The 16,105-nt window shown below is 35.9% G+C and overlaps 1 protein-coding gene across 1 annotated transcript in view; it reads left to right on the top strand.

Annotated features, from left to right (window-relative positions):
• LOC131066164 (large ribosomal subunit protein bL19c) overlaps positions 1 to 11,714 on the top strand; it is a 59,195-nt gene extending 47,481 nt beyond the window's left edge. The window contains exons 2-6 of the mRNA XM_059221473.1: positions 8,824 to 8,885; positions 9,064 to 9,441; positions 9,694 to 9,780; positions 9,995 to 10,125; positions 11,333 to 11,714. Of these exons, the coding sequence (XP_059077456.1) occupies positions 8,862 to 8,885; positions 9,064 to 9,441; positions 9,694 to 9,780; positions 9,995 to 10,125; positions 11,333 to 11,441 (729 nt within the window). The 5' untranslated portion in view covers positions 8,824 to 8,861 and the 3' untranslated portion in view covers positions 11,442 to 11,714. The remainder of the gene's footprint in view (positions 1 to 8,823; positions 8,886 to 9,063; positions 9,442 to 9,693; positions 9,781 to 9,994; positions 10,126 to 11,332) is intronic.
• The last annotated feature ends 4,391 nt before the right edge of the window (positions 11,715 to 16,105 follow it).

Raw genomic sequence — 16,105 nt, 5'->3', positions numbered from 1 at the left:
ATTCCCATTTCTTCTCAATTGTAAGGTTTCCAGTTTTTGAGAGATTTTTCTCGAAGGGAGAAATCCGAAATTGCAGGTTTCAGTGATGGCATCTTTTTATTTTTGCAAATGACAGTGTGTTCTTCGAGGTTTTCAGTGTTGTCTTTGCTGTAGGTTTTGTTTCAGTTTGCAGGTTTACACATATGCAAGGTATGTGTGATTTTCCATGAAATTGTTTCCAAAAATGTATTCAGATTCATACAATTTCATATTGTCAAGGATAATTTGGAATTGTATCTTTTAGCCTTCTCTAAGAGTGTAATGTTTGCCTTTTGGGTATTCTTCAAGGAAGAATTTAAATCCTGAAACTCAGCATTAATGATCTTGAATGTATATTGGATTATATAAGTATGGTTTTGTGACAGAGTAGAGGATTGTATTAATGTAATGCATTCATACATGAAAATTTAATGTTGAGAGTAGCTTGCATCTGAGATTTCTCTTCCAGGTTTATGCATGACTCTGTGGCCTGAATAAGGCACTGGTCTTTTGTAACATTGAAGGGTTGTCAGAACATCATTTTAAAATCCAAAATCAGAATATCTTTTGTTTTCTGTTCTATGGTAGTGTCCCTCCATCTCATGATTCAAAACATTGTTGAGTTGTAAGTGTAGATCTAGCCCATCTACAATACCCTCATTGTTTTGAGCCTTTTTATGAGATCTTTTTGCTTTTATTGATGTTGTGATATGTGGGTAAATGAGTTTGATTCAATGCATCAAAGGGTGTCCCCCCCTAGGTTTAGCAGAACCTAAAGTGTAGGAGGATCATTAGCATCGTATGTTATGTTGTCCAAGCCTTGAAGTGTTTCATTGATTGAGATTGGCTTTCTCATAGATTGATTTGCAGGTGGACTTGGGTTAACCAGATTTGGTGAACAACAGGTTGTATCTCTATCATCTTCTTACTCTTTTCCATACCTTTCATTAGCCAATCAAGGATAGCGGATATCTCCATACCATCATCGAGACACATACCTCGATCAAGTCCTCTCAATACCGAGATAACATCATCATCATCATCAGGATTACTCCTGGTCAAATCATATATCTCATTTCCCAAACTAACCTCCAAAAGGACGGTGGGGGATCCCGGCTGATCATCATTCTCATTTGGTGGAGAAGATGTCATTGTGGCATGTAAATCCTGAATATTCTCTGGTAGTATCATTTTGTTAGAACATTGTTGGGTCTCCTTATTTTGTTCTGTTATTTCAACTTCCTTAATTGATGAGACATTGAGAGGGGGTGAAGGAATGATAGGTGAAGGAATGATTGTCTTTTGTTTCTTCTTCTTGACCTCCTCAATCTTCTTCCCTCTAGCCTTGACTCCTCCTGGCGTGTTTTTCCTTCTCTTGGGAGCTTGACTCTCTTCATCCACATGAATCCTGACATCACTAATAGTTCTTTGATCATCCTCGAAATTAGATTCTTCCGGCTTCATCTTTTCATTATTGAAGGAAACACCCATATAAACTAACTTATTCATCTGAATATCCACCCATGCACAGAAGAAACTCAAGACCTCTCTCATCAATATCTTCAAATCTATCTCTTCTTTCGTGTTAATGTCATTTTGAGCCACACGCTTCTATCTATTGCACCACATGTTCATAATCTCCTTCCAAATTGATTTAAGTTAAGCCATTTGTTGAATAGCTCTTTAAACTTAGGCTTGCATTCCACTTTTGTGTCCCCAATTATGAGCTTAATGTTTTGTCAACGACCCCCAAACTTTGCCAAAATTATTTTAACATCTTTGCTGCCAACTTGATGATAGTGCTTCTCAAATGCGCATACATGGAGTTGGTGACCTGGTTTTCTAGATACAGATAACAGTTTATTGTGACATTCCTGTTTCCTGCTTCTACTGTTACTTCGCCAGTATGATTCAAGACACTAGTGGGCTGCAATTCTCTTAAGGAGATTGATCACTCCCTTCCTTAGGTATATTTGAGCTCCAGCTGTCAGCACATGTTAGCCTTAGTAGTCAATAGTGCAAATTATGATCTAAGTTATTGGTTTCAGCTCGGGTATGCTCATATGACAAAATTTATTTGTGGGGTTGGGTATGTCTGTACAAAAAATATATAAAAATTATAGATATATACATATGTGAGCCTAGAAAGTAAAAACAGGAATTAAGTTTGGATAATCACATAACATTTTTATAATAAACAAAGCAACCATGAAAACATATCCCATGCAGAATACAAAAGCTTCAACGATTGGCAGGGGCAGAGAGAAATCCAAGAATACAAAAGTTCATATACATTGGACATAATAAAGCTCTGAGAAATAGTAGAAAGCAATAATAATTCCTGGTAAGAATCAAAGGGTCTTCAGGTTATGAAGTTTGTTGCCTAGTTCATGATGTATAAGACTTGTAATGAATTTCAACGAGTTCCAGAATTTGAAAAGATTGAAGGTTCATTCTAATTCACAAAAAGAGATAAATAAAGTTTGAAACCAAATGCTGCTCAAACTATTTTTATGCCTGCCATCCATGCAATTTATACATAGTGTAATATCCCTTGCTAAATCTGATTGAAAATTTGTGATTTAAATGCTCAAGGAATATTGTCAAACACTTGTCATGAAACTTCTGTACTTGCTGATTGTGGTTTCTTTTTGATATTCTGATTTAAGAGATGATAATATGCATTTATTGAACTCAAAAGGACATATATCAAAGTCTGAAACTAAATGAGAATGCAATGTAACACCTACCATTGACCTTTCAATGACAATGTGTGACTGAAATTGTATGAAATATGCATCTACAGCTGTTAGACATTTCTACGAACATTTGGCATGCATTCTAAGAGACCAAAATGCACTTACAGCAGATTGTCATTAACACAAACACTTGTCATAAATACATGTATTCCCACGTGCCAATGAGTGGTACTAACAGCAATAAATGTAGCCTCCAACAATTTGAAAATCGCTCTTCAAACCCCTTTGAATTTCTGTAGATTAACTCTTCTAAAATGCATTAGCATTGTAGCGATTTACTATTCACGGGTGTTGTAGCGATCTATTACTCATGGGTACTGTAGTGTCACTATTCACGGGTATTGTAGCAGCTGATAAAAGCAGGCAATCTGCTCTTTAATGGCTGCCAAGTAGAAGCCACAAGTCTCTAATTGATCAATCTTTAAACCCCGTCAAACTCTTGATAAAATTCTCCAACTTTAAGCACAAGTAGAACTCCTGGATGAAGCTCTCCCGAATGCCACAATTCAGTGGATATTTCACCACTTCACAGCAGCTGCAACATTGAAGAGTATCATGTTCTCCAATGGCCTGGAAATTTGAAACCCTTGGCTTCTTCCTCTCCAAAATTCTTCAAGTATCAAAATGCATAATTCACAATCAGGTTCGAGTTCTTCAAGACAATATATATATTTCCCTCACAAGCTCGATTTCTCCTTTGCTCATTAAATGATATTAAATGATAATAAAATTAGATGCACTTTATCATTTAATAATTACCTTGATTTGAGAGTCTAATTAATTAATTCCAATGGCCCCAACTTATGATACCTCGACCCTCACTTAAGTTATAATATAAAGTTTATATTATAACTTAATAATATAAACTCAGAACCATTAATGTTTATTTAAACTAAATAAACATTAATATCTCCATTATTACTCATCCTTTTTGAACGTCGTCTGAACTGGGAGCTGACATGATGAAGCTGCATACGACCATACCCCTTTACTAAAAATAGCAGGGGTCCATCTCTAACATCTCTGACTTACTATAAATAGTAAGTAATGCATACAGAGTCCAAATGAAGCCAAACGAAAGCCAAACCTACAAAACTCTGACCACTGGAGAAGCTGCATCCCTCAAAGGACCCTCTATTCAATCGTATTAGCCTACGAGGGTCAGTAATAGGCTAATCCCATTGAATAACTGATGTCAACAAAAAGGGGACATCACACATAGATGCAGTTACTGAGGCTGCATCTTGCTTGTAGAGACCAAGAAGAGTTATAACAGGATCCACAAAAACAGGGCCAAATGCCCATTTTTAGTCATCAGTACTATGTCAGCTTGACATATTTATCATCTGGAATACTTAAATGGAAAAAGGCACCCTGAAACGGAAAACTATCATTAGTATTTAGTTTTACTATGGAAAAATCTATGGATTCTCTGTGGGCATGTTCTGTTTTCTGCATTTACAGCCCGGGTTTGCCTAGGTATGCCCATGGACACAGGTGGATGGGCCCATCCTGCAATTGCAGAATCCAGAATTTAACCACAGCAAATTAAACCCTGTACCTATAACCAGAGCAAATTGAATTTAAATCCAGGGCTGCAGAGGAGGGATTTGGTAGCTCACATCATGACAGATCTACAGGATGGTGCTCACCCCCAGTTGTCACACTGATTGTCAGTTATCCTGGAATCTTATATGTACCATGCGGCATGCACATTGCTGGTGGTGCAATATGCTGGTACTCTACACCACTCATAGTGCACAATCACAGATATTAAGAACATACAATCGTTATCAATTTTCTCTCTGCATCGTGAAGGTCATTGGTCACAGATGGTAGGAGAGACACTGGAAGGAGTACCCGAAGATCTTTTACAGGCAGCAGGATAGACCTTTTTTCTCTGTTGGCTCTCTTTTCCTTGATTTTTTAGAAGACTTCTCTTAGGGTTTCTTTTTCACAGGTTTATTTTGTAGTATATGACTCTATAAACTAACTTGTAAAAGGGTTTGCCCATTTGGATTACCTCCTCTTCTTTAGTTAATTTTGCTTCTTAGATCTAACACATAATTTATTATTGTTTTTAGTTGAATATTGGAGCCCATGTGGCACTCCTGATTTACACTCTTAACTTCTGTGCTTTTGAGACCCACTGACCCTGATTTGATCATTTGTGCACATAATATAACTGTTTGGTTCTTTTATCCCCCAAATTTCTGCATTAATCCACTCTTTTGCTTCTTTAAGCTTGTCCTATCCTTTATCATGTTTTTCTTGTATATACTACCCTCAGTTTCACCAAAAAATCTCCAAATGAGTAGCCAAATTTTAGCTGCATGATTGCTACAAACTATAGGTTAGCCATAAACTAACCTTTTGCATCAGTTTCACCTTACGGTGGTTGCCTGAACTTGTGTAAGCAAGACAGTGAAAATCAGCCTAGTAAGGCTGAATTGAAATCTGTGTCTTTCTGGGCTTCATCTCTGTCAGGATGATGGCTCCCAAGGTACCACTTGATTAGGTAGAGAAAAATTCTCACATTTACAATTCTTTAACCCTTTAATTTCACTGGTTCTAATTTCATCTTTTCTTAAAAGTTGATTTCTTTCTTAAATAGACCCCTAAATAAACACGAGATCCATGATTTTGTCTAAATCATCTTAATTTATTCTTGTTAAAAATGTCATTACAATGCCTATTTAATAAGAATTTGTTTTTAGCAAACTTAAAAGTCTTTAATTTTCTGATATTGGCATCACCATCCAGAAAAAACCTACCTAATTAGGGCCACAAGTTACCAACTATATTGTGTGATAACCTGATTTTTAAACAAGATAATGCTATTAGTTTAGTTTAACCCTTATTGGCATTCAATACAATAACTAGCCATTCTCAGTTAGGTAAATATAATCTCAGTGTAACAGAAGTTAACCACTAAGACTATGTCATTCACATTAGGTGTTACATGTGGGCTATATAGGTACATTGTTTAATGGTCTCAAGGTTCTTTTGTAATATTCCTCTTGTTATTGTCCCAAGAGTTGTTTCATGTTTCATTTTGAGCTCAACTTGTTGTTTCCACAATCATAAGTTCTAGTTGGCTACATCTTAATGCATTCATGATTCAAAATACACATGGTCGATGTTTGATGCTTTAGGTAAACATTGGTTGATAATGCAATCTTATAATGCCTATTGCAGTTATCTAAGGATTATCAGTTATTCACTTGAAGTTGCGTATCTTACTGAGTCTCTTTACTCAACCAGTTTGTTCAAGAACTCCAATGTTCCTTTTTTCAAGGTTGATGAGTGGTCTCTAAACCATCAGTTATCTCTGATACCCCCAATATCACATGAATAACAATCTGCCATTTGTAGCAAACACACATCTTTTCACCATAGCTTTGTTTGACAAGGATAAATAAACATTAGCAGTAGAGGATACTCTTGCATCTTTACTTCTGATTTTTCCTTTTTATAAGAGATCAATCTTTTGATACAATTAAATCAAGCCTCTTCTTCCCAACAATTTACTGCAACTCATAAAGGTCATCTCTCTTCTGAAGCCACATCTCTGCAAACAATTTTTTGTATATCTATATTCCTATTTATATTTGAACTCTATTTTTTTTTCATTTGCTTCATGATGCATTCCATTGGCAATCAACACTTGGGTGAAAAATATATTCCTTGCTCCCTCTTTTGTCCCCTAGATAATGCCCGTTGCATAATATACTTGTTTGCATGATAAATATGCTTGAGGGCTTCACCTACAAATGCAGCTACCTTCACCACAAAGACTCAAATATACCTTGATCAAGATTAATTGTTAACATGTATGGAAGTATTAGTTTTCTTCTTGCCCCGTGGACTGTCCATCATAATAAACATTTCTTTTAATAAATACTAATCTATTTAACTGGTGTCAGCATACAGAAATAATGAAATTATCCATTCTTTCTAGCAAGCAACGTGTAACTAGGAATATTCTAGTAATGCAATGCTTATTCTTCATAGATTATGGAGTTATCTTTGCTAACTCTTATTAACGTGGCCATCACTCTTCTTTGGTTCATTTTTTGTACAATGTGTCTAGCCTTAATACCTATGTTCCACAAAGACACGCCCCCGGGGCTGGTACCCCCGTCCCCATACCGCAGATGGTATGGGAAGGCTTTTTCCCATACCCTACCCATCCCTCATTCCCAGCTAAAAATGGAAACGTATCTGGGACTCGCTTGGGCCTTTTCAGAAGATTTTGGTGGTCATTCAGTTGGGTTGTTCTGAGAAAACCAGAAAGAAGGCAACCCAGCTGCTCAAGTTGTTTAGCCACTACAAATATGTGTCACTTCCCCGCCACAAAGCATTCTCCCACCTTCCTTATATGGAAAATAAAAATAAGAAACAGATCTAGACATCTTCACTAATGCTCAGAAAATTATCTAGTCATAAGACTTACAATTTTCTCTCATATGGGAACTCGATATGCCACAGCAATCAGATATTAGTGAAACTCCTTCTTTTGATCAGTGGCCCATTAATCTTTAACAATAGCGGAGATTGATATTAATTGACATGCCCCTATCAGTCTAAAGAAAGTCACAGGCTTAACATAAACCCAATCGCAGCATTTAAGACTATGAGATGCAATTCTGATTGTATGCCTAGTCTGCGAGTTACTGGGCAAGCATACAGATTAATATGCTGGAGTACAATGCTGGCAGAAATAGTATAATACCTTATGAGGATGTGCGATTCAAGATGTCTTCATTAAGAGTTAATATTCTTAAACATAATTCCTTATGAGGATGTGCGATTAAAGAAGTTAACAATTGGTTAGGAAGAAGAGACACATCTTTTCTAATAGGGCAACCACTTTCCAAAGGGTCACCCCTCTTTGTCAAGGTATAAATAGAGGGAGATATAATTGCTGAGGACATTATGGGGGGGGAATCATATACAGATCGGAATACATCAATGAGGATCATCGAACATGAACAAGAATTACATCTATAAGGAAGAAAGGCAGCAATCAAAGAAAAGAAAGGCAGCGACCAAAGAGAAGAAGCTCCAGTTCGATCATCCAACCACCTAAGAACAATCAGATCAATCACATTCAGAAAACCAATACAATTACCAAGTAGGATCAGACAAAGGAGCAATCACGAATAACAAACTCATCATCAATCAATTGGGAAATCATTGACTGGTAGCAAGAAGATATTCATTCGCACAGAACTTATTACATAGGCAAAATATAAAAGGGTCAAACTAGGGGACATTACAAACTATTCAGTAAGAACAATCATGCATTAGTAAAGGGAAGCAATGGAAATATAGAGAGTAGCAATTCATTCAAGCAAAGACTATTTAGACTCAAAGGCAGCGATTATGTTTAATCACAAAGGCAGTGATTAGAAGCGAATAAAGATAAAATAAAGCTTGTTAATGATTAACGAAAGGCAGCACATAAAGATAATTAAACTTTGCTGTTGTTTTGTGGCCTTTTGCTGACTGTTTCATGTTGTCCCTAATAAGAGTTTCTTTGATGCATCCTTTGCGATCTTTGTATTCTGGTTCATAGCACTGGTCAAAAGTTTGAATGCCCAAATAATTTTTTTTGCCATTTTGGTCAAAAAATGTGCTGACCAACTTTTAGAGAATATTTTGTTTAAAAGAATAAATCACCGAGCAGGGTGAGCAGTGAGTTATTGCGACTCGAATGTGAGTTTTTCTTCTATGGTTTTGTTTTTGATATCATTTTCTGTGCCAGAATACTTGTTTTGGATGACAGGTTGTTTCTCCTCATTTCTAAGGCAGTGAACTGTCATTACATTTTTATTGTTGTTTACTTGGTTGATTTTTGACTTCTGGAACATTTATCATTGTACAACTCAGTTTTAACTTTATTTTTTAATCTCAAGATTAAATTATTTGGATTCCGAATCCCGATGGGTTAATATTTGGTTAGCCTGTTTGCATTTTTTATTTGTCTGCCTTAAGTATTCTCTGACAAGTCCTTTTATCTCTTCTTTGATGAGAAATTCAGAATCTTTTGGGTTCCTCTCTGCTGCTGGGATTATATCAATGGCTGCAAACATCCTTCATCAGGTAGTACCTAAAATATGTGTCATTAAATGTCTTTTGCCACTTTTGATGTCTCAGGACCTCCTTGATGCATTGTACTTGTGCACTTCATGCCTCATCGATAACTTCGTACAGATCAAGTTTATGTTTTTTTTTTGGTTGTAAACCAATAGCTTGAATTTTATGTATGTTTTACCTCCAGGTTCCTGGGTTTGCGCTCACCAGAGTGGTGATACAGCCATCAAAACCAAAGCTAGCACTTCCCATCTCATTTGCATCAGCTATGAATCCCAAAGGACAACCCTTACAGCTATGTGCACCTTTAACTGCAACTCTTGTAACTGGCAGCAGGTGCACAAGTCTGTCCTCTTCTACCAAAAAAAGAAATCTCATTGCGCATGCAGAATCTGACAGCACAGTGTCTGAACCTGAAAAAGATGATACCCAAATTGATGCAGCTTCTTCAGATGATACCCAAATTGAAGCAGCTTCTCCAGACGGTACAACTTTGGTAACAACTGAGGAACAGCTTCAATCTCCTCCAACAAAGCCTAGGGTAAAACTTGGTGATATCATGGGGGTAGGTATTTTTGTAATCACTGCCATATTTTACACATTCTATTACTTGATGACCTTTTGACTAAAAAAGAATTTTCAAGTAAATTGGCAAGTCCAGTCTGCTCTTTCAATTCCATATGTTCATTGTTTTAGTTGCTCAACAAGCATAAATGGGCATTTATGTTTCACTCATATTCAACTTTCCATATAAGAGTAGCATTGTATGTATGAGTATTTATCAACTATTGATACAATTATGATAATGCCCCAGTAGATGCTTAACAAGCAAGCAGTTGAAGCTGCAGAGGAGGCAAGACCTACTCCCGATGTCAGACCAGGAGATATTATAGAGCTTAGAGTGGTAAATGACCAGTACTTTAGAAATCCTTTGTGCATTTTATGATTAGCTTTAGTTGGATAGGCAGAGTGTTTGTTTCAGCAGTTCTTATATATTTAAACATCTTTAAATTAATAATAGGGTAATGACTCATTACTAGGTCCTCCTTTTGTTGACATTAAGGTATTGTTTTATCAGAGTATAATTTAAAGTCTAATTTAGCTTTCCATTTACAAAGGCATCGAAGACTCGACGGAGGCTTTACTTATACAAAGGTATAGTAATATCGAGGCAAAACGCTGGTATACATACAACTATCCGAGTGAGACGAATAATTGCAGGCATTGGCATAGAGATAGTGTTTCCATTGTAAGTATTTTTATTTTCCGATGTATTTTTGGTTGTGAAATTGTTCTCTGAATTAATCATATTTTTCTATTTAAAAGTTGGCTTGTTCAGTTACCGTATTTAATTCAAATGTAACTGCTTATCAAAGAAGTGAGCTACGATATAGCCACCAAATAAGGTATTTGAATCGAAATTTCTGTGAAAGTTCTACATTTAAACACTTAGTTGTTCAAAATAGAAAAAAGTTGAGCAGGAGCATTATATTCTCTTGTGCATATTTATTGCATGGCATTGCTAATGTTGAATGTCTTAGATGTGAGGCCACGTGATTGCGTATTCTGTAATTGTATTCATTTTTGGTGTGTTTCTAGTTCTTGGAATCATAGAAGCAGATAACTGTAACTGAAAAACTTGCAATATATTAGATCTCAGATTAGAAACCAATATTTTCATCAAAATGTCATGAGATTTCCCCCAAAAATTGCTGACCAATATTTGACGAGTCATGCCCAAAATTTTGCAATTTTTGGGCTAACTTTTTTTCAAAATTTTTTGGGTTTTTTTGAGATTTTAATTTTAATTTAGATAGATCTTGTATGCTTTTCCATCACACCAGATTTCATTTAAAAAGAAAAATCTATATAAATTTGGCCCGAGAGCTGCAGCTCAATAGTAGGCAAAGATAGCTTACACATCATTGGTTACAGTTTTGAGTCACACTGGTAACTACCCATTAAATTTGGCATCCACGGGATCGTCATAACCATTCATTCACATCAGTATAAATTTCTACTAGTTTATAATTACCCTGGAATATTATTTTCAAATGCTACATAACCGAGTCTATTTTTTTCTTGAAATCTAGCTTCATTAAATATTGGCCATAATAATTCATTTACCAATAAAAAAATCATTGTAAATTTCTACTGTTTTATAATCATCCTGGAGTATTATATTCAAATGCTAAAGAATGAGTCTAATTGTCATTCAAAATCTACCTTGAGTATTGATTTCAAAATTTCAAGCTTTTCCTCTCTGAATGTCTCGACTTGGAAATTAAAGACTGCAATTCTTCTTGCATATAATGATATAGTGGTTAGCAATATCTTAACTGTATGAAAAATATTCAACTTAAGACCTTGGTTATGAGATAAGACATCGATCATATTTATGCTTGCTACATTCTTCTGAAGCTCACAGCTTGTTAATTTTTATTGGTTTGTTTCAGATACTCGCCAAAAATCAAAGAGATCAAAGTCGTCAAACATAGGAAGGTTCGTCGAGCAAAATTGTATTACCTACGAGATAAACTTCCTAGATTTTCAACCTTTAAGTGAAAGTTCTATGATATGAAATCCCAAGGAACTTAGCACATTAGATTGGTAGATTGTATTCAGAAAATTGCAATCTATAAGTGTAAAGTAAAACAAAATTAGTACTATCAATTTTCTTTGTCAGAAGCCATAGTAAATTTGAAACAGCTTTAATGCCGATTTTTTGTTTTCAAACCTTGCCCACTAAGACAGGAGAACCAAATCTTGTATCTGCTTGCCTGCATCCAATTTATGTAACATGCTATGTTTTCTTCAAGAAATTATTTCTACACTTTATTTGCGTTGATCTCATATCTGTGTGATAGTATACTTTCTTTAAGCAATTCCAATACTATAGTTAAAAGTAGAGAAGCGCTCAATAATAATTTATAGAATTGGTTAAACATGTTTTTAAAACATTACTCATCTTTTTTTCAAAGGCAAAGGTCAAAGTTGATTAATGGGGGCTTTGATATATCTCCCAACATCGAGTTTAAAGATTTGAACAAAGGGTTGGGATCTGACAGAAAGCAATTTTTGAAATCAAAATAAATCTGATTTGTTTTTGGGAATCATGATACTTTTTTACGCTCCTTCCATATTCTTTCCTTTTGTTGATCGCTGTTTCACATACCAAAAATTGGTTCAATTTGAGTCACATAACCACAGGTAGATATAAAATACTCGATGATCTGTATTGTTGCATGGCAACATTCCATACAACAAAAATGTTGAAAGTGGTTTTATCTCTTGAATGACATTTTTTTCTTCTACATGTTTGTTCCTCAAATGTAATATATATGGCAAAAAAGCATTGCATATATTCTTATTTTGTGTTATTCAAATATAATATGGCAAAATACCATTGTGTACATTCTCGAAGATGTGAATATGCAACATGATATATTAAATAGATTCCTTGCGGCTAGACTCTCCATTCTGTGAGATGTCTTTGGTGGAGACGACAGGAGGAGATACCCCTTCTTCTCCTCATTCTGAAGATTTGGATGCTAGTGTATCTTGGACTATTGCTCAAAAAGGAACAGAAGTCTTTCTAAATTCGTTTCAGATTCCCATATTTGGTTATCAGGTTATAGGTGGTTGCTGATCCTTTCGTATTGTGTGTTTTATTGTTTTGTTATTTGTGAGTGGTAGAGGCAGTGGCAGTGGGGCTGCTGTACTGGTTTGTTTTGTTTGTCCCATTTCTCATGGTACTTATTTTGGTTGCCTATTGGCTATTTCATTGTATAAGGCTTCAGGCCCTTTCAAAACCTGCTTTATCAATAATTAAAACATAATGTATTAAATTATATCTATAATATTTCATCTGTTGGATAGAAGCACACCCATAGAATATGACTTCCATTTCCTTTCCCTTGATTAGAAGCGTTCTTGAATTGTTTCTACATTTTTTTTAGGTTGAACAAACCCCTTTCACAGAAGGGATTTTATAAGCTCCATTTAACATCAAATGAGGTCGTCCAACAATTCATCCTCTAGTAATGTGGAAGTGCTCATAATTCATACACCTTATCACTCAATAATGAAATTAGTGAAAAAATGTAAAGAGCAACGCATCTAAATCATTCACATCAAAAAAGAGACCGGCCTTTTTGGCACAGATACCTTAAATGGGTAAAATTATAGTAGTGAAAGGCTCATTTATTGTCATAGCATCGGAAATGAGTAGAAAGTAGTAAACCTTTGGCACATGAAACAATAAAAATCCATAAACTTGAGAAGGTACTGCAACATCCTATTACTGCTCGTTCTTCACTCTATAAAAAACTTAAACAATCCCTAAAGGATTCATTGATCAATTGAAATGATAGGATTTGGTTGGGATGGGTTTATTAATGTATTTGGATGATTCATATGCAACAAATTGTTCACCATCACTTCTTTGCATGTTCACCCAACATTTTTTGGCTTTGCAAATCTATTCCTTGATCTTTCAAGTTCCTCTTAACAAAAATTGGGACTGTCGTGTTAAATGGCTTGCAAACATATTTGACCAATCATGTAGTAAAAACTTAAGATGAAATTTTCAATTTTGTACTCTAAGCTCTCTACAATGGATCCCTAGATTTATCAAAAGATGTCTTATGGAAAGAGGTGGATCACAATCATATTCATCCTTACAAAGAAAACAAAGATTCAGACCACTTGATTGTAAAGGGTCTAATCCTCTACTCTTTCAACCCTGTTAAGCCATAGTTGATGTTCAACCCTAAATGAATTCACAACAGCCATCATGACCACTTCAAGGTTTGCAGGTAAATAGGATACTATCAATGCAAGGAAACACTATTTTCTGTCACCAACTGTAATACAGGAAATAAAAGAATATTAGACACCTTTGGGAGCAACTTCAACAATTACATTAGGATAAACCGATGGTTTTTAATTCTTTCTAAATCTGTCGTTTAGATTTGTGATGGTTATCATTTTTGAGAAATTTAATTTAAAACAGAAAAAAGAAATTGACTACTGTTGTGACGTATTCACACATCGCCCCATTGCAAATGGGGACCCCTACTTTTTCCTTTCTAGGGTTAGTTTAGTTTGCTTGGTTGCCTGGTCTTGGCTATTAGTCTTTGCATTGAAGGGTCGCCAGGGGGCTCATTAGGATAGCAGGCTTTGCTTGAGGCAGGTGGATCTCCTCAAGAGGTCAGGTCAATTGAGTGATTAGGGGTTATTTAGATCATTCCTAAGGTGTTTTTTGTGTACTATCTAATCGCACTTCAAGTTGCTAAATCAAGCCTTGGTTGAATGCATAATGTCCTCCTAGGTCCCATCCCTTACATCAAGGGCAGAGCGAATTTGCCTTGAGAAGTCTGGAATGTCATCCTGATCCTCAAATGTCTTGAAATTTGGCTAAGTCTGGAATGTCATCCTAATCCTGAAATTTGACTAAGTCTGGAAAATTGAAGAATCCTCCAAAAACTAGATTTTGGATTATAACTCCTGGAGGTCTGAAACCACTCTCAAACATCCTGACAATATATATGGAATATAACTTAAAGTATAAGTGACATTAAATGTTATATTCCATATATGAATCTTGACGAAGAGACTAACATGTCAATTTTCGCTCCTGACCCTTCCAAAGGGTCCAGAGCGAATTTCCTTATATCACCATTCTTGGTCCTAATTTGCCTCATAAACCTTATCCCTATGGCGTGGTTGAGAGAGCATTGAGGTGTGAAACAAAGTGAAGTGATTAAAAGTGAAGGATTTGAGCATAAAGACAAATTTCGCTCTTGACCCTTCCAAAGGGTCCAGAGCAAAATTTCCCAAAAAGACCCATTTCTTCATTAAGGACATTAAACAATGGACATACATGGCAAAGAGAGGATTCAAAATACAAGTCTAAAGCAAATATGAGTGAAAAAGGATGAGAATTGAGTCTAATTGAGCAATTTTGTTCCTGACCCTTCCAAAGGGTCCAGAGCGAATTTCTTCATGAAGCACTATCCCTTGCTCCAACCTATGAACTCACTCTTTCCCAAGCATTTCTTGAAGGCAAAAGACTTGTTGATGATTGAAGGATGAGAAATGGAGTTTTGTGATGGAAAATCAACTAAAACATGAATTTCGCTCCTGACCCTTCCAAAGGGTCTAGAGCGAAATTCTTAGGAAACCTTTTTTCCTCACCAAAACCTTGAAATGGACACCACTTTGAAAGCAAGTTGATTTGATGGTGATAGAAGGAGGTTTGACAAGTTAAATTCAAGGCAAATGAAGGAGAAAAGAAGTGTGAAATGAGCTTAAAGATAAATTTCGCTCCTGACCCTTCCAAAGGGTCCATAGCAAAATTTCTTAAAAACACTATTTTCCTCCTTGTTCAAACCAAGAAACTTATCCCTATGGCGTAGTTGAGGGATGATTGATGCATATTTACCTTGCAAGGTGGATTGGAGCAAAGGAAATGATGGAATTAAAGCTAAATGGCAAATTTCGCTCCTGACCCTTCCAAAGGGTCTAGAGTGAAATTTTTTCAAGCTCTTGACCCTTCCAAAGGGTCCAGAGCGAAATTCCTGAAACCTCCTTTTGCCCCTGATTTTGTATCAAGCCTAGTGTTGATTGAGGTGGATTGAACTTAGAGGCATCCTTAAGCATGCATTTGAGTAAGTTGTGGTCACAAAATGTGAGGAATTTGTCCTAAAATGTGAATTTCGCTCCTGACCCTTCCAAAGGGTCCATAGCGAAATTTCCTAAAACCTCTATTTTCCTCCTTGTTCAAGCCAAGATCTTGGACTCTAAGGCATGGTTAGGAAACAATTGATATGTACTTGCCTTTGAAAGGTGATTTAAGGCAATGAAGTGATAGAATTGAAGCTAAATCACCAATTTCGCTCCTGACCCTTCCAAAGGGTCCAGAGTGAAATTCCTTATAGGTCCTGTCCTTGGCCAAGGTCCAGAGCGAAATTTCTTTAAACCCTATTTTGCTCCTTGTTTGAAGCCTAGATTTCGTCCCTATGACCTAAGATTGATGTATTCTTGCATTGAGAAGAGATTTGAGGCAAAGAAATGATGAAAATTGAGCTAAAATGCAAATTTCGCCCTTGACCCTTCCAAAGGGTCCAGAATGAAATTCCTAGGAGATCTAAAGTTTTGACTAAGTCCTTGAGCAAAACCCATTCCTAAACAATTTTGGAGGTGAATGATGAAAATTGAGCAACTTT

This window comes from Cryptomeria japonica, chromosome 5, assembly GCF_030272615.1.
Source record: "Cryptomeria japonica chromosome 5, Sugi_1.0, whole genome shotgun sequence".
Taxonomy (NCBI): Eukaryota; Viridiplantae; Streptophyta; class Pinopsida; order Cupressales; family Cupressaceae; genus Cryptomeria; species Cryptomeria japonica.
This window is presented reverse-complemented; position numbering and strand designations above follow the sequence as displayed.